This window comes from Cyprinus carpio, unplaced genomic scaffold, assembly GCF_018340385.1.
Source record: "Cyprinus carpio isolate SPL01 unplaced genomic scaffold, ASM1834038v1 S000006585, whole genome shotgun sequence".
Lineage (NCBI taxonomy): Eukaryota > Metazoa > Chordata > Actinopteri > Cypriniformes > Cyprinidae > Cyprinus > Cyprinus carpio.
In genome coordinates this window covers 3558459-3581998 of record NW_024879238.1, presented here as the reverse complement: position 1 = coordinate 3581998, position 23540 = coordinate 3558459, and the positions used below count along the sequence as shown (strand labels likewise).

At 37.7% G+C, this 23540-nt stretch overlaps 1 protein-coding gene and 1 long non-coding RNA gene across 3 annotated transcripts; one reads left to right on the top strand and one right to left on the bottom strand.

Moving 5' to 3' along the window:
* The first annotated feature begins 4526 nt into the window (after positions 1–4526).
* Positions 4527–15602, top strand: LOC122144076 (gastrula zinc finger protein XlCGF8.2DB-like). Of its 2 annotated transcripts, none has more exons than XM_042754719.1 (3): positions 4527–4664; positions 5157–5286; positions 14025–15602. In XM_042754719.1, the coding sequence occupies exons 2-3, from the start codon at positions 5202–5204 to the stop codon at positions 15050–15052; spliced, it is 1113 nt and encodes a 370-aa protein (XP_042610653.1). In that variant the 5' UTR covers positions 4527–4664; positions 5157–5201; the 3' UTR covers positions 15053–15602. The 2 variants fall into 2 exon arrangements, with proteins under 2 accessions (XP_042610653.1, XP_042610652.1); XM_042754718.1 differs by having other exon boundaries at positions 4533–4664; positions 5152–5286.
* A 3786-nt stretch (positions 15603–19388) lies between these two features.
* On the bottom strand, positions 19389–19934 carry LOC122144088. Its single transcript, XR_006159521.1, has 3 exons — positions 19859–19934; positions 19690–19730; positions 19389–19474 (listed from the first exon to the last, which is right to left on the bottom strand). It is a non-coding gene; the product is annotated as an uncharacterized LOC122144088 (long non-coding RNA).
* Between the last annotated feature and the right edge of the window lie 3606 nt (positions 19935–23540).

Sequence of the window (23540 nt, the reverse complement as noted above, 5' to 3'; positions counted from 1 at the left end):
ATTAAAGAAAGACGACTTTCCTTATTGATTATGTCTTCCCTCGGGTAAAATGCACGTTTTCTTGCATGGCTGGATGTTGGAATCACGTTGTTTGCATTCTCCCAAACTGATTAGCTGAAGTCGAAATGCAGACGTTAAAAAAACCTAAGGGCCATTACATAGTCAACGCGAGCAAGCAACGTGAGCGATGCGAGCGACGCGCTCCCTTTCATAGTCTAAACAGTGGACGCAAGCGTCACGGGCGATGGGTGTATGCAATACACCGCTCACGCAACAGGGGGTAGTAGAGTTGGGTGATATTAGTAGAGTCGGGTCACGTGATATTCAGATCACAATGACAATGAAGAGGAGTGCATTCTGTTGCTGATTTTACATCGGCGGCAACAAAGGCAGCGCAGAGATAGAGGGTGGTATGTTCGCCCTTTAACTCAAAGAAGAGATCAGGATGGGGAGTTTCTGTCTCTGGTGCTTCCCATGCGAAGCCTGGACGAGGAGAGACATTTCCAGTATTTTAGGATGTCGGCGCCAAAATTTGATGAATTGCTTTCACACGTCGTTCGCTTTCTCCCGGACACTCACCAAAATCACCGCAACCTGATTGGAGCTTCGCAAAGGCTTGCAGTGACTTTGCGGTACCTCACAACAGGCATCAGCCTGCAGGCACTCTCTGCCAGCTACAAAATGGGCACCAGCACTGTTTCGGGCATTGTAGAGGAGATGTGTTGTGCCATCTGGGATGCCCTTCAGGGGGAGTACATGGCCTTTCCTTCGAGCAGTCAGTGACATAGCGGAGGACTTTTGGAGACAGTGGCATTTCCCCTATGTGTCGGGGCGATTGACGGGAAGCATGTTCGCATCAGAGCACCACCACAATCAGGCAACTACTTCTACAATTACAAAGGTTTTTTTTTCTATTATCCTTATGGCAGCTGCTGATGCGAACTATAGATTTATTTACGTCGATGTTGGCGCATTCGGGCGTGAGAGTGATGGAGGTGTGTTGGGCCGCAGTGCGTTTGGATCCAGACTGGCAGAGGGCAGTCTCAATCTACCTGCTCCTGCTGTCCTACTGGGCACCACAACGCCCAGTCCTTTTTTTTTCTGGGGGATGAGGCATTTCCTTTACAGGAGAACCTGATGCGACCCTATCCAGGTGAGAATAAAAATAATCGATAGCAGACCTGCTCAATAAAATAGCCCAGAAGCAATGAAAAAGAATGCACTGGTCTTAGCTCGTTTATAGATTGTTATATATTTATTGTTAATAACATTATTTGTCTTCTCATTAAAGGCACGAACCTGCAGGATAGGAAGCGTATTTACAATTACCGACAGGCCAGGGCGAGACGCGTGGTGGAGAATGCCTTCGGTATATTGGCAGCGTGCTTCCGAATTTTCAGCCGCCCGATTGACTGCAAACCTGAAAAAGCGGTGAAGCTCGTGAAGGCGTGCGAGGCTCTCCACAACTTTCTGGCATCCACTGAACGTGCCAGATATATGCCCGCCACCTTTGTGGATGCGACGTTTGACATCGAAGAGGTCCAGCCTGGAGAGTGGAGGCAGCACGTTGCGGGGGACCAGAACATGGTCGATGTACCACGGTGTTTGGTCGGCAGCAGCAGACCCTCCCGGAGAGCGGCACTTGTCAGGGAGCAGCTGGCTGACTTCTGTTATCAGATGCTGGCGTGTTTCCCCACCAGTACAGTGTGCTACAATTGGGTAGCACTGACCAATAAATTGATAAAAGGTCGCTTGAAGCATGAGTTTTTTTTAATTAGTTAATACTTCACATATTTTAACTAATATGGCATTATGTGAAAACCAAATGGTGACATTGTAATTCATTTTCATATGAAGGCTACTGAACTTTAACATGTTTTACACAGAACATGACCTAACAAATGTCAATAACAAATAACGTCAGTAACAGCATGTAGCCTACAATATTGGTAGACAAATTAAGTCGAATTTTAAAAGGGCTCATACTGCCGCATGAGCTGTTTAATGTCACGCATCAAAATTGCACTTTGTTCCTGTGGGAGATTTTGTAGAAAATGGCACAGGTAATTACAAAAAGTGGTGTGTATGTCCCTCTTTTCGCTTTCCCTCTCCATCTCTCTCTCTCTCTCTCTCTCCCTCTCTCTCTCCCTCTTCTGCCGTAGGCTATTTCAGCTTCTCGAGAAGGGCACACAGCATTGACTTCTAGATAGGCTACACACACAACATTGTTTACATACCAAAAAATGTGATTCTGTAGTCCTATGCTTTATGAATTCACTCAGCCAGCTAAGTTGAGTCAATATTTTTGGGTAGCCGAAACTTAGCTGCCCCGCACCACTTCTGCACGCCACCTTCCACTTTTTGTGCGCCCTGGTGAATTTGTCACGGGCACTTTTCCAGTCCGTTTTCACTTTATCTATGGGTTTTCCCATCGCGGTTGCAACCTCTCTCCAGGCATTTTCCAACGCTATTTTATTGGAGTGTAATTGCAATGAACTATCGTATAAATGTGGATGAATACGTATAAGCTCGCATAATTTTTCCTCTTCGGCCGCCATTGTATTCAAACCTTCTTCTTCTGTAAACATAATATACTTGAATTAATGTACAATACTTGCAATGTCACCCCCACTGACAACGCATAGCATTGCGTGCATTGGCGCGTCGCGTATCAAAAACTAGGACGACACATTTGGCTACGCACCTACGCATAATGGCAGCCGAAGCGTAGCGATGGGTAGCCTTGCGCACACGTATGCGTACAGATGCGTTGACTATGAAACGGCCCTAACTCGGTTAGCGCGAGTCAAGCCGACAGAGGATTCCGCTTAGTATTAGCCTCCCTCGAAACGGCTATGCTCAGAAATCAAACACTTGTCAAAAAAGAATAATTGATTCTCAGTTTAGAGTTTGGTATTCGTATGGTCTCATACGGCTTATGCCTTAAATACGGGACAAACTGCGTTCCATACAGCTTTCATAATGCTTCTTTGATGCCTTAAATACGGGACGATTCCATATTATACAGAACGGTTGGCAACCCTAATTAACAGTACAGTGCATACTTTTAGGTTAAATTAATTAGCTTTTTTTAATTCATCCATTAACAAATTGCCAGCAAAACATTAACAAAGCTATTAAAAAAACTCATCTACATATAATATGTGATTAAAATCCCAAACTTTCATAAATAAGAGCTCAAATCTATAGCTAGCTTACCTCTTATAGTTAAGCCTCTGTTAGCTCACGGTTGTGATGCTAACGGACTTATCCCCATGACGCTGAACCATTTCTGTAAAGTAAATATTCAACAGAAGCGTGTCAATTACATGTAGGAAGGTGTCAGGAAAAGTTGTATGTATTAATTGTGTAATTTTAGGGACTAAACTTACCTGAAAGCAGTAAAAACAACAGTGAGAGACGGAGAGATTTGCTACTTGTCAGCTGAGTTGCCGCGCCGTTTCCATGGTAACTCCCGCCACAGTTTAAATGTGCCTGGAATGTTCAACGCGTGCGTCCATCAAACACATTACACAGCGTTTACATAGTACATAAAATTATAAACTTGTCCTGACACTTGATAACATATTGTTTAAGTTGATAGTAGGCCTAAATAGAATTAGAATATAGGATCTATATGATATAATATAATATAATATAATATAATTATAGCTTTAAAAATGGTAAACAGTGTAGAAACAAAATGCTTTTCTACACTGCAAAAACACATTGATTAAAAGTTATTTGAGGCATGAATATAATTTCACAAATAGCCTATGTAAACACACACACGCAACATATGTATTTTTAAAATATATTTATATCAAATATATGGGTTTCTAATATAGCGTCAAATTAACAGTGCTTCACAGTATATGTGAATATATGTACCTAAAATTGGAAAAACCCTTAAGTATGGGAAAAAACATATCTTAAGCGTGCAGAACAAAATATATTTCAATATATTTAACAGTGCTTCACATATACGTGAATATATTACCATTCCGTATGTGTTTTGTTGTTTATGCTTATTTGTAGCAGAAATAGAAAACATTTCTAAAATTTTGCGTGTTGCTGTTGCGTCTAGTTAGGACAGAACTCGAGGTATCATGGTAAAGATACCTTTTATTGCAAGTCACGGTACATGCCCAGGAGGGGAGAAAAACTGAACTAAACTATCAGAAACACTGTAATATAAGTGCTGTATTAATAACATCTGAATTTATTAAGTTATTAAGTTATAAGTGGAAAAAACAATCTGTGTGTGTGTGTTTGACTTATAGTCAAATAATTAATTTAGCACAACTAATAATAATATTTGTTTATTTTTGTTTTTGAATAATCTGTGGCCCTACAAAGATTTAATTTTATTGACGAAGCTTGCTATTTGGTTTCTGCACTTATGAAGGTTTTGCCTTTTAGAGTACTAGATGTGTTTCACAATCTCATTAGCAGTTATTTTCCGTGCACAAATAGACAATATGTCTTTATATATTCAAAAAGACTCTGAATACATGTTTTATTGTTTGAATGGTTTGCTTTTATTGTATAGTATTCCAAGCACTTCTGACTTTGGCGTTTGAACGGGACTTTTATTTTGGCGGGGTGCTGTGACGTCACAAGGCTGCGCTGCTCTCCTGCAGCTGTGATTCGGCTTAAGAAAGGTTTGTTTTTCTCTTTCAAAGGTTTTATGTCAACTATCTTCAAATTATGTGAAATAGCGTAATTATTGTTTAATTTGAGATGGCAACGCTTCATGTAATGTCACTGCGCGTTATTTGTGAAAGCGCATCTTGGTAAAAGAAAAGCTGCATCTCATTTCTCCCTTCATCATGAATCACTTTATAGTAAACACATTTATAGATCACAGTTGCTCTTTCTGCAAAAAGAAACCATTCAAGTATAATCTAATAAAATCTATAGGTCAATCAGTATCTAAACAGATAGATATATAGTGTCTGTATATTTTGTGCATGTGTTTTTTGTGTGTGTTTTGTGCCTAATCAGTTGAAGGCCATTAACTCACACAAAGATGACTGAGTGCACTGACTGCTGAACAGAGGAGTTCATTTGAGACGCACCAAGAGATTCAGTCTGGAATTATTGATTTTTTTTTATCTGTCCATTTTTTTCTCATTTTCATCATGACAGTACAGAAACTGCTGAAGCAGCTGAGATCCACGTGACACACTATTATAGAGATGGCGTTTATTAAAGAGGAAAGTGAAGACTTCAGGATTGAAGAAGTATTCAGTCTGAAACAAGAAGAGACTGAGGAACAAACAGGTTGGTTTTCATTCTCATTGGATCCTTATTAAAATGTCGGTCTGATCACCTAAAACATTAGTGAAATATAGTAGCTCAATGCGGAGAAGATCTTAATAAGGTTAGAACCGAAACCAAGAAAGCATGTTCAGTGCACCTAAAAAATTTGACTGCTGTGATATTTTGTAGCTCAATGGGTGTAGGATCTTAATGTTGTTAGAAAGTTTAAACCTTTAGAAAACACGTCGCGAATCTGTGAAGGTCTATTACATTTCACTGTCTCTTATGTTTTTAAAAGCATTGCATAGATACATGATGCGGGTTTGTTCATAATTGTTTATGCAATTTACAAAATAATATTAAATTTATATATGTGACCCTGGAGCACAAAACCAGTCATAAGGGTCAGTTTTTTTGAAATTGAGATTTATACATCATCTGAAAGCTGAATAAATAAGCTTTCTATGTATGGTTTGTTAGGAGGACAATATTTGGCCAAGATACAACTATTTGTAAATATGGGTCCAAAAAAAATCTAAATACTGAAAAAAATCATCTTTAAAGTTGTCCAAATGAAGTTCTTAGCAATGCATATTGCTAATCAAAAATTAAGTTTTAATATATTTACAGGAGGAAATTTACAAAATATCTTCATGGAACATGATATTTACTTAATATCCTAATGATTTTTGGAATAAAATGTTTTTTTGTTTTTTTTGATATTTTTTTTGGTTTTTCCAAGCAACTTAAAGGCAAAATATGTAATTTTCGCCGCTGGAAGGCATGAATTACTGATTTTTGCTAGTCGATTTCTTATTTAAAAAATACTAGAGTTACTTGACTACTCGTGGTTCATTCTATTGTAAATGAAAAGACAAATAAATAGTTCTTATCTAAACGCTTATTAATTCATAGCCTAATGCAACAATTATGTAAATTGTCAAAACTTTATAATTATGTCATATTTACATTTTCATGTAACAGCCAGTATTTGTATCTGTAACAGTCACAAAATTATTTGTATCTGCATTTGGATAAAACCAGGTGGAGCCTAATAATTATTAATTTCTAAAAAATATATTCTCATGCAAGCAGAAAGATTTCATGACAAACGTTTAGTGATCATTTGAACACGACTGAATTAATTCAATGCGCATATTTTCATTACGCAGAACTCTTCAAGCAAGTCTTTTTTTGAACTTCACTAAACAAATGTGCTGTTACAAACCAGCAAAAGATAAAGATGCAAACATGTAGGTCAATTAAAAAATGAATCTGTATCTAAGCTGATTATTAGCCTACTCTTGAGAGAGAACTGGTTTGGTTTTAGAGAGACTGTTTGATTGGTGAGCTGTGCTTTTTCCATTCATTTGTTTCATATCATAGCCTAAGGTTTAAATCATTGCCTTTTAAATATATACAAATAATATAACGTGTATGATGTTTATTTAGGGATGCAACCGACCACTTTTTGGAGTACAGTACGAGTACTTGCATTTCAGTACTCGCCGATACCGATACCGAGTACTTAATAAAAAAACATGATTTCAATTTACAGGTAACAGCTTTAGTCATATAAATTTAAAAAAAAAAACAAGGGACTAGTTTGGAATTAAGAACATTTATTTAAAATGAAAAGCATCTGTATGCAAAATATTACAGAATAAATAATTATAAAAAAAAAATTAAACAGTGACAGTGCAACTCAAGTATTTTTTTCAGTTTGTTGTAAACTCTGCCGCTTTGGACAACACAAGGGGCATTAAATAAACATCTGTGCTATTTAGTGCACAATATTTGAATAAACTAACAACATCCACCAACATAGAACTGCGGCAGATAGTGCAACTGAGGTAGGTATTTAACATCAAGTCTAAGACGACTCACTTAATGGAGCCTATTTAGAAAAAGTGAGTGGCAGGTTTTTTTTTAAAGAAAAGTAGCCATCTGCATTATCAGCAGTCAGCCTGTTTCTGTTTTCATCTATAATGTGTGACACTGAGCTAAAATCCTTTCACTTTCCACACTGCTACATGGGGCTGAGAGGTATTTCTGGGCCATTTTAGCCAAAGTGGGGAACCTATTTTGTTGACACCCCAGTACTTCAGAGGACTGTCTTCACGAGGGCTTGGGGCCTCTCCGAGGTATGTGTCGAGCTCAATGGCAGCACCTGCTGCCAGCGGCTGTGCTGCCTGGGGCTGCTCCTTAGCGATTTCTTCAAATACAGTGTCCAGACTGCTGCTAGTGCTGGCCTGGGCCTTGAGGAACAGTTTAGCAGGAGGTTCTGCAGCTTCTGCCCAACTCTCCTCTGCCTCAGCTCTGGACATCATCTGCAGCTCCTGCTTCAGGTGCAGTTTGGCCTCCGGAGCAGTGTTGTTGGAGAAGAAGCGATCTTTATACCTGAACAAAATTCATGAATGTATTAATATGTGGGAAAAATAGGACAGATTTTAGTTCCCCCTAAACCACTGTCATAAATGCCAGCCATTTGGCTTTCTGGTAGAATAAGGGAAATATATCCGCATATTATATATATTGCATCATTTGTATTTGTGTATTTTAGTTGTATTTTTTTTTTTATTGTGTATTTAGTACAAAAAATATAATATAATATTTCAGATGGAAATTAATCTTACATTTAGTACTGTAGTTTATCATAATAGCACACAGACTTTTATCTTGGGTCAAGTATGTTGGAGATGAAGTACAGTGGATTGGTCTCGATGTCACTGAAGCGCTTCTTGACAGCTTCCAGTAAGGTTGCTTTCATTGTCTTGACGCCGTGGTCCTCGTCTGTTTCTCTGTTTAGAAGTCTCACTAGCACAGTCACAGCTGGGGATGACATCAGAGGCTAGTGCGTCGTAGCTGCTCACTTTTTTTAGTTAGTTCCTCAAGGGGGCGAGGATGGCAACAGTCTTCTCCATAAGAGCCCATTGGTGAGCGGTGAGATAGCCAAGTTCATGCTCGGACACATACACCCCCAGCACTCGCTTTTGCTCAATGAGGGACTGGAGCATGTAATACGTGCTTTTCCAGCATGTCTGTATACTTTATTGGCTGTTGAGCTGTTGAATGTCCTCGAGGCGGGAGTAAGGCTAAGGCGGAAATGTTTAAAATGCCCAACTATTTTATTTGCCCCACTGCTATAGCATCAGCTATGCTCCTCTGTGCTAATAAGCCCTCGTGAACAGCCAGTTGGAGCGTGTGCGCGACACACGGCAGACTTGGGAGCCCTGCGTCATTCATTCATGGCTTTAATCATGTTTTTGGCATTGTTCACGAAGCACAACATGTACTGATGTTTTAGGTATACCCCATGTCTGGAGCATTTCCTCAAACACATGCGCTATAGCCTGGCTGGTGTGCGAGCCGCGGAATTGTTTCGCATGTAATATGGCTCGTTGCGGCGTGAAACTCTCGTCTATCCACTGGGAGGTTAGGCTAATTAGCGACACGGGGCTAACACTGCTTGTCCAAATATCCGTGGTGAAACTAAACGCAGAGGATTGCAGTAGGCTGTGGATATGTTTTTTCACGGAGTCGTGTAGTTTAGGCAGCTCTGTGTCAGTCATGTAGCGGCGGCTTGGGACATCATATCTGGGCTCCAAAACAGGAGGAGACGCAGGAATCCCACATTTTCTACCTCGAGAGTGGATGGGTCACTCAAGCAATGTACTCGATATTGCCTGTGTTATTTTCACAGCACGTGGATTGTTCTCTGGACATTTTCTCTCGTTGCAAGATTTTTGCTGCAGCGTGGGTTGTGTTGGTTTAGAAGCGTGGGTAAAACTCTTTGTACTCATTGTCATGTTGGGATTTTAGGTGCTTGATTAAATTACTTGTGTTAAATGCGCTACCTTTTGAGCCTCCTCTGGACAATTTCGCTGAGCACAATGCAGTCCGCCTTTGTTTTGATCTTTATTCACTTGAAATAGTTCCACATGGCTATGTTGTCTCGCCTCGCCCTCCCCGCTGAGCTGCAGCCGGGGCGGGGCCTGGGGGCGGGCACTCGGCGCCTTTGATTAACCCCTTACACGCCGCTCAAACATAGACATTTCTCAGACCGTGGTATCGGTCCCCGGTATCGGGGGACTTTTAACGAGTACGAGTACTTTAGAAATGTGGTATCGAGGCCAATACCAGATACCGGATCGGTATCGGTGCAAATAGTATTTTATAGGGGATATTACTGCCAAACTGATTTATGTATTATTATAGGTGATATTACTCTTGCCAAGCTCTGATTTATGAGAGATGCACGGAGGGTCAACACAGAACCACTTTAACAAGTCGTCATATTTTTCCCCACCTGCCCATGAAATACGAAAACTCTGACCTACCCACAGACACTTCCGCTAGTTAGTGTGTTTACATCATGTCGAGAAGACACCGTGTTCTGCATTGTGAAAGCAAGTTTGTTTTGTTTTCATTGCTGAAAGATGATGATAATTTGAAGGATCAGTGGTTAAAATTTATTTTTTCTTTGTTTGGACCAACAAGTGTCTCCCAAACCCAACCTGTAGGTATGATTGATACGTTATGTGTACATTTTCAATTTAGTGTTCAAAGTATCAAGTTTTTTGTGCTAATATTTTATGTATACTTATTGTGCTTTACCTGGAAACCTAAAGCTGCACTATTTGAACTACTGAAGTAGTTTTAATAATTTGCCATGAACCCACTATTTCCTAAGAATGTGTTGATTAATGTAGACTGACGTTGTTCTAATTACTTCATTTAATAATAAGTAATGTAGTGTAGCACACATACTTCATAATCATTGTGAAATTGCTGTTTATTTTGCTGCACCGGAAGTTAGAGTAAGACCAGGTAGAGAGAGACGAGCATGTTAGGCTTAGACACGGAGCATCTTTGGTGTGTCGTTGAAAATATTTTTACCACACTGATTTTTTTTTTGTGTGTCGTTGAAAATATTTTTATCACACTCTGATTTTCTTTGGTGTGTATTTTAATATTTTAGATAAAGCCACATTCCCCACAAAACACACACACATATATGAAAAATGTTGAAGAAGAAAAAAAAGAAAGAATTATTTGAGCAGAAAGCCAATCGCTAAGTTACACCCTATCAGATGACAGGTCACAGCACATCACGAGAGAGCGCCAGAATTCAAATAAACAATATTCCGCTTATCTTTGACTTTTTTTAGTGGATGGATTCTGTTTGTGACACTGTATGCTACAAAACAATGCTGTTTTTACTACCGTGACGCAGTTTTTTGAGCATAGTTTATTCCATAAGGGATACAAACAATACTGTTCCCAAAGAAATAAGACATAAACCAATGAATTATAATCCATATTACAACATTATTGCTTCGTTGGACTAAAAGTGCGCAATGAGATGTCATTCAGTGGACCCTTACTTTTCTAACTAAACCAGGATTTACAGCTGTGGATGTGTTTATGACTCGTTATTATGACAAATCTGGTACATACTGCATTTTGATTATGCATGTTTTCTTGTGTATTGCTTACACAAATTTAGACATACATTCCTTATAAGCTTTCCATTGAAAAACAGTGATCTGACGTCGATGCTTGAGACTTAGACCTTTTTTGTCCTGTTTCATTTAATCTATTCAGTAAACACTGAAGTATGCAAACAAAGACCGTTCAGTGCGTCAGCGTCCAGGTGCGGGTTAACAGGTTAAAGAGATTGAACAATCTAAAGGATTTGTGAGATATAACTGTATCATCAACACAAGGAAAATAAGTGGGGAAAGAAGGAGCTGGGTTCCATTTAGAACAGTGGTTCTCAACTCCAGTCCTTGGGACCCACCGCTCTGCACATTTTTTATGTCTGCCTTATTTAACGTACCTGATTCAGATCATCAGTTTGTTAGGAGAAATATATCCATGGACTGAACTAAGTGTGTCAGATAAGAGAAACATACAAAATGTGCAGTGGGTCCCGAGGACTGGAGTTGAGAACCACTGATTTAGACAATCCTGAACACAAAGAATGTGGATGATGAACTTATGAAACGCAGAGAAGGTCCTTGGTCTGGAACATGCAGATGAAGGAACCTTGAAGTGTCTGAGGTCTGTGCAAAAGATCTGGTGGAGAACATCTAGGCAATCTGGAACAAGCAGAAGAAGGATTGCTGAAGAGAAGATTCTGAAGTTGGTATAGAAGATTGGGACACTGGGCTTGTGGTCGGTGTTGCTGTTGCCACACACAAAAATGTGCTTCTTGCAGAACTTTCTTGATTTTGCCTTCCAGAACAAACAACTTTGTAGTCAGGGTGAGAGCTTAGAGAATAGGTCACCAAACTTGATTCTGGAGGGCTGGTGTCCAGCAGAGTTTAGCTCCAATTTGCCTCAACACACCTGCCTGGAAGTTTAAGTATACGTATTAAGACCTTGATTAGCTGGTTCAGATGTTTTTATTTAGGGCTGGAGCTAAACTCTGCAGAACACCACCCTCCAGAACCGAGTCTGGTGATCCCTGATTTAGTGCATGGGGTCTCAACTCTGGCTTTTGAGGTCCACTTTCCTGGAGAGTTTACCTCCATCAGAGTCACTTGATCAAACTCACCTGCCAGTATCTTTCTAGTAATCCTAAAAGACCTTGATTAGTTGGATTAGGAGATAAAATCTGCAGGAATTTGGACCTTGAAGGCCAGAGTTGAGAACCCCTCGCTTAGAGCTTTAGAGTAGCTTGGAACCTTGGAGCAAAACTTTTTTGTTTTAGAGAGAACCTTTTTAATCTTTCTTGAGAAGGATGGATTTGCAAATTGGCACCTTTCATATTTAGCATTTTGATTGTCTGATGCTGTCAGAGTGTATGCCCCCTCTTTGGCATGAGGTTAATTTGCTTAGCTTAAAGTACGTGTTTAGAACAATGTCTTCAAGATTTTTCTGTGCGAAATTAATTTTCCAATACAGTGTCATAACAGTCATATCTAATAAAATTACCCGCCAAGGGAAGAATATACAAGGAGAAAAGCAGAGGACTGCGGGCTAATACTAAGTGCTATGAGCTTGATAAATAGGGATGATACCGTAACATTTAAGTGGTACAAGTGTTACTTGGTGTGATGCGAATCAAAAATTACACTAAAATGTATTTAAGAAAGACTTCACTGAACGTCTCAGAAGAAAATACATGTGATTTATGTTTAACAAAGTCTAACAATAAAAAAGAAAACAAGAACAGGAGTGTCCCCCAAATTAATTAAACAAACAAAACAAAACAATTCTTATAAATAACTTCTAAACTAACTACAAAAATAAAGAAATATGAAAATAAAACTGAAATCTTCAGTGTATGCGACGCCCGAACTAAACCTCTCATAAACTACAAACAAAATTACAAGGGTGGTGTAACACTTGCAATCCTAATATAACAGAGTACAAACTAACCTTAATAAAACAAAAACCAAACAAACAGTATTATAACAACGACCGACTAAGTATTCGAATCATCACAGAAAAGTGAAAATGACTAAATAGCTGGATACACCAACATGCATTCTTAACTTTGAAATTGACACATAATGAGGCTGGAACTCTGAAACTGACATCCGCGATATCTTTTACTAAGAATTATTTTACTAAGAATGTACTAATCTTTTTGTATTCTATCTATTTTCTTTTCATTTATTACACAATTATAAAAAAAGGAAATATAACACTAGCTTGCTATATTTTTTTTTTTTTTTGTATTTTTTCTTTTTTTTTTTTATTTTTTTTATTATTTATTGGTAATTGTTTTGTGTTTAAGCTAACTGAGACTTGTTATAGCACTTATATATCATTGCTCATTTGTTGTTTTTGATTGCTTCCATTGTCCTCATTTGTAAGTCGCTTTGGATAAAAGCGTCTGCTAAATGACTAAATGTAAATGTAAGAATTCGATACAAGTCAATGGCTAAGAAACAAATCTATAAATAGACCAGAACCCACAACACAAATCAATACCCCCTAAAATAAGATACATGTAGCATCAGGAGATCGTGTTGGAGCACGAGGTACGCTGGCATGGCGAACACACACACAATCAGCTTGAGTCCTCAAGTGCAGCTGGCACGTCAGCAGATTAGCAGGAAATCATGACGTCGTAATGATAATTGGCAGCCAATTATCACATCAGCCAATTGCGACCTAGAAACAGAGCAACAACACAAAAAGGACCAGAGAGCGGAAAAAAAGACACAATATATACAAAACACACGTGGAACATAACACTAAGCCCTGTTTGATAATAATAATAATAGTAATATATTTTATTTATACTGCACTTTTCTTACACCCAAAAAGAACACCAAGATTACGAACTTGAGCGCGCGGAAATACTACACTATTATCAAAATGCAAACTCAAATTAATACCATTGGAAGCAGCTGCAGGGGTGCCAATGAGAAGGACATCTGACCATTAATTTCTTGCAAGCAGTCATTATTTTTGAGATACTTGTAATATTAGTTTTCATGCTTATATAAATTATGTATGCTTTCTAATTATCTACCCTAGAGGAGGCATGTAAATACTAAAAAATGTAGGACCCAGGACAGAACCCTGGGCAACACCATGACAGAACTGTCCGTTGGTAAAGGTCTGGAACCAAGTGGTGCCAGGTCGTCCACACTTGGGCCCCATGACCACCAATGCATTGTTGTTGCATTCGTAGAATATACCGGCTATCCTGTGTCATTGCTGTGTGATGGCAGCTTGAAGGGTGTTGGAATTTCCCAGCTGCAAGACTTTTTCATTGGTGATTTTTTTTTTTCTAGACCTGATTGAGAAGAGTCAAGAGCTGAAGAATATGGAAGAGAAAGAGAAAGATCATGATTTAAAAATTGGAGAAAAGAAGATGGAATCTAGGAATTTTACCTGCCATCACTGTGTAAAGAGTTTCAATCGTGAACGAAACCTTAAGGTCCACATGAGAGTTCACACTGGAGAGAAGCCTTACACCTGTCAACAGTGTGGAAAGAGTTTTGCTCAAAAAGGAAGCCTTGCAGTCCACATGAGAATTCACACTGGAGAAAAGCCTTATACTTGCAATCAGTGTGGACAGAGTTTTACACATAAAAGCAATCTTAATTCGCACATGAGAATTCATAGTGGAGAGAGCTTGTTTACCTGCCAACAGTGTGGGAAGAATTTCATTCAAAAACATAACCTGGCAGTCCACATGAGGATTCACACTGGAGAGAGACATTTTATCTGTAAACAGTGTGGTAAGAGTTTTACTCAAAAAGGAAACCTTGAAGTCCACATGAGAAGTCACACTGGAGAAAAGCCTTATATTTGCTCACAGTGTGGACAGAGTTTTATACAAAAAAGCAACCTTAAATCCCACATGAGAATTCACAGTAGAGAAAGCTTGTACACCTGCCAACAGTGTGGAAAGAATTTCAATCAAAAACAAAACCTTAAAGTCCACATGAGGATTCACACTGGAGAGAGACATTATATCTGTAAACAGTGTGGAAAGTCTTTCACTCAAAAAGGAAACCTTGAAGTGCACATGAGAAGTCACACTGGAGAAAAGCCTTATACTTGCTCTCGTTGTGAAAAGAGTTTTACACACAAAAGCAACCTTAAATCCCACATGAGGACTCACAGCGAAGAGAGCTTGTTCACCTGCCAACAGTGTGGGAAGAATTTCATTCAGAAACAAAACCTGGAAGTCCACATGAGGATTCACACTGGAGAGAGACATTTTATCTGTAAACAGTGTGGAAAGAGTTTCACGCAAAAAGGAAACCTTGAAGTCCACATGTGGATTCACACTCGAGAAGCATTTTATTTGTAAACAGTGTGGAAAGAGTTTTACTCAAAAAGGAAACCTTAAATTCACATGAGAATTCACACTAGAGAGAGGCCTTACATTGTGTCTACACTGGAAGCAACAATGCCTAAAGTCTGTCTACACTGGATACGACAAAGCAACTGTTGCAAATCATTTGAACGTTGTGCCAGTATGTCATAATTAGAACGAGGGAGCAGTTTACTGTCCGGGATTTGCATCATGCTGCATTCAGTGTAGACAGCATCTCTGATTATAATGAGTTCTATAATATTTTGTCACGCTGCGATCAATGTGGAAAGAGGTTCATAAGCCAACTAAACCGTAGATACTGCATGACCATTCACCTTAGAGAGAAACATTTCATATATGGTCAATGTGGAAGGAAGACATGTTCACAAGTCTTTAACTTGGAGTCTGAGTCAAGTCTGAAGTCTTTCAAAGCAAATAGTTTCAAGACATCTTGTTATTTAAGATAAACTGCACACATCAGCTGTTGAATCAAAAAAAGGGACGCCTGGAAATCTATTTGTAATGAATTTAATGATATACTGGAAAAATAAGATGTTTTGTGGTAAGAATAATCAGCTTTATTATATGGCTTTTTAAATCACTGTTGTCATTATAGTAGTTACTTAATACAGGTTTTGTGGAAGAATATAAAAATGAACCACAAAAAACTGCTACTGAAGCTTGAAGAGAGAGGTTTAAGACTGGTGGAGGACCTGCAAATAAAGACTGTGACAAGTTGGATGAGCTACTGACAGGAATAATGGAGATCCAGCCGCCTTTGGAGGACATACCAGATGATGACCATCTAGATGGTTCAGATGATGGATCACACACACCTTCATTAAGTATATGACTTTTTTTGGCTTTTGTTTCTCTCCTCTCAAACTTTAATTTGCTTCTGTCATCTGATGTCAAACATTTTCCCATTTAATCTGTATTTATTTGACCATAAATTGACTGTTCTTTTTTCAAGCAGAAGGTCAGAAAAGAACTGAAGAGTTGGAAGGCAGTTTAAGGCCCCGATATACTTCAAACAAAGTTCGTTTTCATTCTTCGTTTGGGGGCAAAAAGAAGTTTGATAAGGCTGAGTGACGTATACTGTTTCCGATCTTTCCAACGACCCCACGCTGCTTGAGTCGGGGTGTACATTCATGTAAATAATTGTTGCGCTGCTTGCACATATCCCCTAAACACAACAACGATGAAATGAAGTAGTGTAGGCAATCTAGGTGTGAGATGGGTCCCAATGGTCAGAATATTACAGACAAAAGAATAATGATTAGCAGCTGTTTCTGAGAGAAGTATCATGTTTGCAATACAAAAGAACCATTCTATTTCCGTAATCAGTCCTTTATGGGAAGTGTGAATGGCTCATAGTCTGAAAACTTTAGCATGATGTGAAAAAAGTTTGTTACTTTCTCTTATTTATTAAACTGGATTAATTTTTTACACATTTTTTTTTGTTTATTTGTAAAATTTTTTTTGATTTATATTATTTTTTGTTATTGTTTGTTTGTTATTTATTATATTGTATACCCTTTAAATTCGCTTGAAAGAACAACAACAGCAGCAGCAGCAGTATGGTGTAATATTATTTGAAACACATTTGGTACTTGCTACCTCATATCTTTTACTCCTTCCTTTCATTTTTTTCATGGCTTTGGAAAACTTGTCTCGGATGTTTCTCTACCTCACTTTTTGCATAACTCCCGGTCATCGACACCAAGCTTCATTGCAGTTTCTTTCTAGGAATTAAATGCTTTCTCTGAATCTTTAAAGTATCTCCGCAAGCAATTTTACAGATGCGGATATATCTTTGCCAGCTCTGCTATTCGACACTCCAGTGTGTTCATGATGCTAGTGACTAGGAGATGTTGTTCTCCTGGCTGTCCTTCATTGAATGAGAAACGAACCGGGGAAAAAATAATAATAATAATTTGCCCGTCATGAAAGTGGAGTTTCAGAACACACCCACCGATTGTGGTAGATGATAGTGCGTCTTATACTGTTATTAGTAGTCAAATTGGTATTATTATAATTATTATCTAATTAGTATTATTGTTATTTTGTTCCTTTTTTTTTTCCAGAAACACTGAATGACCAACAATATCTTAAGCTCCACTAACAGGCCTAAGTTCAGTTAAAATGACAAATATGCATTCATACATGGTAACCAATATTTATTGTAATTACTAAAGATATATCATCAAATAATCGCGGCCGTGCCTCTCGTTTCTCATGCCCGCTCTGTGTGTCTGCTGAGCAGCGATGAAACGGAAAGGGCAGTGCTGTCACTAGTGGACATAGCCACTACACAAATTGTCATTTTGTTTCTTTCTTATCTTGGTTCTTTTTTTGTAAGTTATGCTACTACGCTGCAGGGGCCCATCTAGAGTGATAACGACTCTGATCTGATCGTAAAGGCCTAGTCACAGGGCTCAAGTCCAAGTCAGGTCTTGAGTCGTAGCTGTCAAAGCTGGGTCTCAAGCATTCTTTAATTGTTTTTTTTGTTTTGTTTTTTGCAAGAAATGCAAAAAAAGACCTACATTAATGACAGCCATCTTCAAAGGGGTAAAAAAAAATCATACTGTCACAGTCAGGAGCAAAATATTTTCCTGGAAAAGACAAAAAATATTAATGATAATAGTAAAAATAAAAAAATACAATGACAGTTCAAGGCACCCACTAATATGCCAATCTCAAATCAGTCCAATGTAATGTCACAGTCCATTTTTCAACGTCCAACTGAAACTGTCTCCCAAAAGGGAGAGAAAATGGTTCCAAGTTTTGTAAAAAGTGGAATGGTTTGCTTTTAAGGAATAAACTCAAGGCTTCAAATGGCATAAAGTCCAGTACACTCTTTGTCCATTGCGTCTTTGGTGGTGGTTTTTCAGAAATCCACTTCAGCATCTGGCAGTAAATAAATGATGTTTTATTAACAAGGTTCGGGAGGAGCGCATCAGATAATTAGCCTAATCAACACCGGTGGACCACAATCAAGTAATCAATACCACAGCATAAATACCGTTGACTTACCTCTATCCATTGACGGTTTATCAGCATCCCTCCTCCACACCCAACTCCTCACTCCAAGTTCACTTTACAACTAGATGGGGGGGGGGGTGGGGGGTTACTCTAGGTTCGGGACATTCCCGAGCTCGGAGCCCTTCCCCGGACAGCACGGCAAATACGCATTTCATACCTCAGCTAATCATATGTAAGCGTGAACTAGTGAATACAATTTTGAGCAATTAAATCTTAGAAGAGCCCCAGGTGTTGTATGAAATAATCTCTAAAATACACACTGTTAATTATTTCCCTGTTAAATAACAGGAAATTACTGGCAGCAGGGTTACCATTATTTTCCTGTTATTTTAACAGTTAATTCCTGTTAATGTTTTTTTTTTACAGTGCACTCGCCGTAATGTTTTTCAACAGGAATTTACTGTGAATCACATAAAAAACAGAAAACAACTGGCAGCAGTTAACATTATTTTCCTGTTAAATCACCATTTATTTTGTTTCCATTAAATATTAATTATTTTTAGCATAGTAACGTGTACCACTGATTGTTATTGACATATTCTAGCTTGAGTTAATACAAGAATAGGCATAATCCATCAGATAACACTTAAGTGAAAGAAAACTAATAGTTCTGTGTTAAAATTAACTTTTTTTATTGTAATACAAACACCGAAAGGTAAATACTTACAAATGTAGGCACACATGGATCAAATACATTTTTAAACCCAAATACATTGTTCATTATAACAAAATACTGAACCTCAACACTTAGTGTGACCTAAACCACTAAAATTCAACATGTATGAATACATTCAAACCAATACTTAACACTTAATGGAACTCTTCATCAATAAAGAGCAATAAACAAAAACACTGTCACTGCTTAGACCACTTACCATTTTCTCAAAGCACACAATGAGGATCCTTTGCAAAGTCTTGGGTCTGTATATGAGAGAGAGAGAGAGAGAGATGAGTTCCATAAGTTAAAATTTTTATTCCAAAATTATATCACATGGCTTGACCTAACAAAAGCTAATTTAAGAAACAAAGCACAAACCAGACAGAATAACATGAAATAATAGAAAGTGTGATGAGTACAATTCATTGAAAGAACAAAAAAAGAATGGCAAAAGAGCATGGAAGAGGAGTTCAGCATTCTGACTTTGAAAGGCAGTTGAGAATGAACATTAGAATTAATTTCCCCAGCCTCCTGAGTCATTGCTGTTTGAACATGTGTATGATGTATACATCTTACTTACCATTTTCAAATGAAATCCCACTGAAAGTCCATGAGCTTGCGCAAGATGGTTGTCGACGTGTGAATTGACAGTTCTTCTGTTTTTACCCTTTGCAGCCTTTGTCTCTTTTTCTGGGTTTATACCCACAAAGCGTCTGAAAAATTATACACTGGTTAAAAATCTAGTAATTCACACAGACTAACAGCACAACAAAGACAACAAATGTACATGAACTATCCTCAACATGCCATCATCTTGCCTCTTTCTAGATCAAAGTTAATTGCTAAATCCCATCACCAGACTGTTGAAACCATGCTTGAGCCACAGCTAGGCCAGGAAAAATGAAGGTGTTAGCAGACAATATCTTACCTCTGGATGAATTCAAGCGTGCAGGCTGCCTCCTCTTGGTACTGTAGGTTAAAGATGTAAAAACAGAAAAAAAAAAAAAAAAAAACATTTTGCAAGCCAATTAGACTTATTGATAGATTAGCAGTAAATTGCTAGATTAAAGCAAGTAAGAAACCATTCAAATTTCCACCTGGTTCTGAGATATAAATCCTGGGATATCATCTTGAACAGCAGTGTGATCAGGGATGGTACCCTGCATCTGCATCTGTAATAAAAAAAACAACAAAACAAATGTAAACATTGATCAACAACTCAATGATAATCAAAAAAAAAACAAAAAAGGGTGCACTATGCCAATGCAATTAAAAGAGAATAGCTGTTCACATAGCTAGATACTGCACTAGTCCGATCAGTACTGTTTTTGCTGGATTTACCTCATTGATAGGCAAAAACCTGCACATAAAATAGTCACACCAGCATGTCTGGTAGCCCAAACAGCTATAATCCATCAAAGATGAGCAGCTGACATTAATTCATCAAATACAGTCTTAGACCCACTATCTAGCATCATAAACAGCTATCAGTAAATAGATTTATGTCAGCCGTTTGATTTTCAGGATGAATCTGCTTTAACCAGACGTGGCAAGAATGCCACACAAACTTGACCACTTGTTTGATTTTCAGGATGAATCTGCTTTAACCAGACGTGGCAAGAATGCCACACAAACTTGACCACGAGAATGGCCATGTATATAAGCGCATTGTTTCTAAAATTAATGGACAAACTATCAAATGTTGCTAGCTTGAATCACCTTGGCTCATTAACTAGCTAAGTTACTTAACTATGCATGACTTTCAAGAAACTCTTTAATCTCACTGGAATTATTGTGATTTTGGTCAATGTAACCACCGCGTTCTTCAGACATGGATCTCCGTGTTTGTTGCAGGTTCAAATGCCTTCTTCTACGCTCCTTCCCAGAATGCAAAAAAAAATACTGTATGAACATGTTATTTCAGATAGTGGCGCCAAATTAAGTGGCGCCTGCCGGCGTGCTGCGTGTCATACGGATATTTACACCGTTTTCAGAAAGAACAGGGGAGACACACACACACACATTGGGAGCGCAGTTCCTCAAACTAAATGTATAGGCCATCTAGAATGGCCATGTATAGGCCATCTCGCGTAAAATCCGGAGTGTAGGGTATTAATAGGGTAATAACTTATTTCTGTCTGTGGGATAGGCTATGCAAAATTATTCTTGATAACATTTGCAGTAGAGAAATCAGGTGTTTAATTTGTCTAATCTTCATTCAGTAAATGCATACAATATTTAGTTTGTTAGTAATGGATTGCACCGTCGACTATTGATTGAATCAGTTGTTGTTTAGCAACCTAAAAAAAAAACGAAATGAAATTGCTAACTTCTCCACTGATAAATAGTAACTTTTTTTATAATAAGCATAAAATTGCATATCGGCATTTATCTCCAAACATACCAGACCATCTTACTCTATCCGACATCTTTGCTTGATTTTGCGGGTAAATAACAAAAATGAGGTGTTATTTAACAATGAGGCATTAAATAACAAAAATGAGGTGTTATTTAACATATATTTCCTAAAATTAACAGTAAGGCGCAGTTATTAAAAATAACAGGTTAATCATGTTGAAATTTGGGTGTAAATGAACAGAAACATTTAACAGTGCAGACCAGTGAGTCAAGGTCCAAAGAGATTCCCAGTGTTATTATTTTCTTGAACAACATCTGACCAAAATGTCTTAATATGAAAACAGTCAAAAATACAATAAAAATGTGTATCGTCTTCCATTTTAGACTTAACACAGATCTTTGAAAATTTATTATTTCTTTGTTGAGTCGAGTCACAAGGCATCAAATTTGGGAACTGAGTTCAAGTCGAGTCACATGACTTGGACTTGAGTCCACATTCCTGACCAAGTTATTTTTTTTAATTAATGTGCATCATCTTATTTGACCAATAAATAAATAAATAATTTCCAATGTCTTGTTGTAAATTTATTTTTATTTGATTTGTTATTTTAAAAGATAGATTAAAATGTTTGTTGTAAATTTATTTTTATTTGATTTGTTATTTTAAAAGATAGATTAAAATGTTTTTGTTTCTCTGTCCCATAGACTGCCAGTCCCATTTAGCCACTTGAGACTTCATCGGGAAATGAATGGGATTGTGGTTTGCTAACTCATCAGGCTATTGCAAAAACTTTAATGCCCACCCCAACACATAACACATCATACCAGCACATATAAACCCACGACTGCAATTCTAGAATTTTACAGCAGTGTGTAATAAAATAAAATACTGCTAAATAACTTCTACAATAAAAACCTGCTCATTCTATTTATAGCTCATTATTTGTGTGGTGAAGTGTTTTTAACCAATAAATAAAATTGCCCAATTCCTTGTTGGGCATTTTACTTTGAAAGTCAGGTTTGTTTTGTTTTTTAATTTTTTCAGGATTTTAGAAGCATTGTTTTAAATACTGTCTATTTAAAACACCTGTCACAAGTTTTAAAATAACCTACTTTTTTATTTCTTCCAAAAAACAATAAACAACAACATACAAATCACTTTAATTTTAACAAATTTTATTTACAATTTTTAATAATAAACTATAATAGTGAATTATTATGCATTTATATTATAAAGCTGAACCGATCATTAGGTGTATCATTAAAACCACTTGACTGAAGAACCTGGAAGCACTGCATTCCAGAGTGGGAGTAAGTCACACATGTGCAAGTCACAAGTAAGTCTCAAGTCTTAACCTTCAAGTCTCAAGTAAGTCCAAGTCAATTTTTGTTAGAATCAAGTCAAGTCAAGTAACTGCTTTTGTCAAGCAATTCAAGTCAAGTGTCTCAAGGGTCAAATCAAGTCACTGTCAAGTCATACAAATGTCTGATGATTTAACTGAATTTATATAGTAAAATAACTTAAAAATACTGTAGTTATGGACTATGGGAGTTTTATTTGCAACAAATCAAAATTGCAATATGCATTTCTATTTAAAAAAGTGTCCACATACAGCTGAGTTGTAAATACAATTAAAATAAATAAATAAATAAAAATTAAAACTACATAACCTAAGATGTAAATGTAACTGAAATTAGTCCAGCATAAAGGCATGAAAAGTATTTAGGTATTTGTTTCAATATGCCTCAAACATTGAAGAAAACCATGAAAAAGTATTAAAACAATTCATGTTAAATGGTTTCTATGCCACCAAATGGCATTTCTTCAAACAAGCATCACATTTATGGGACATGAATACATCATTAAAGGGATACGTACGTCCATCCCAAAATGAAAATTTTGTCATTATCACTTACCCACATGTCATTCCAAAACCCTTTAAAAGCTTCTTCGTCTTCGGAACACAATTTAAGATATTTTGGAAAAAAAAACGGGAGACTTGTGTGTCCCATAGACTGCCAAATAAAATACAAGGTCCAGAAAGTATGAAAATCATCGTCAGAATAGTCCATCTACCATCAGTGATTCAACTGTAACGTAATGAAGCGACGAGAATACTTTTTGTATGAGAAGAAAACAAAAATAACGGCTTTATTCAACAAGTCGTCTCCTCTGTCTTTCCCCACATAACCGTAGCGTGATTCAACTGTAACGTAATGAAGTGACGAGAAAACGTATGCTCTTCTGTGTCAGCCGAACCACAAGGATGCGCTGTATTCTTTCAAACCAATGCACGCGCTGCACAGATGCGTGGTTTTCGTTCAAATCAAGGCGGCGCTGCAGCGTACGCAGTTTGTGTTCAGCTCATATTCTCCAAAATGCAGCTATGGTGATGCGGAGAGACACAGAGGAGACGAATT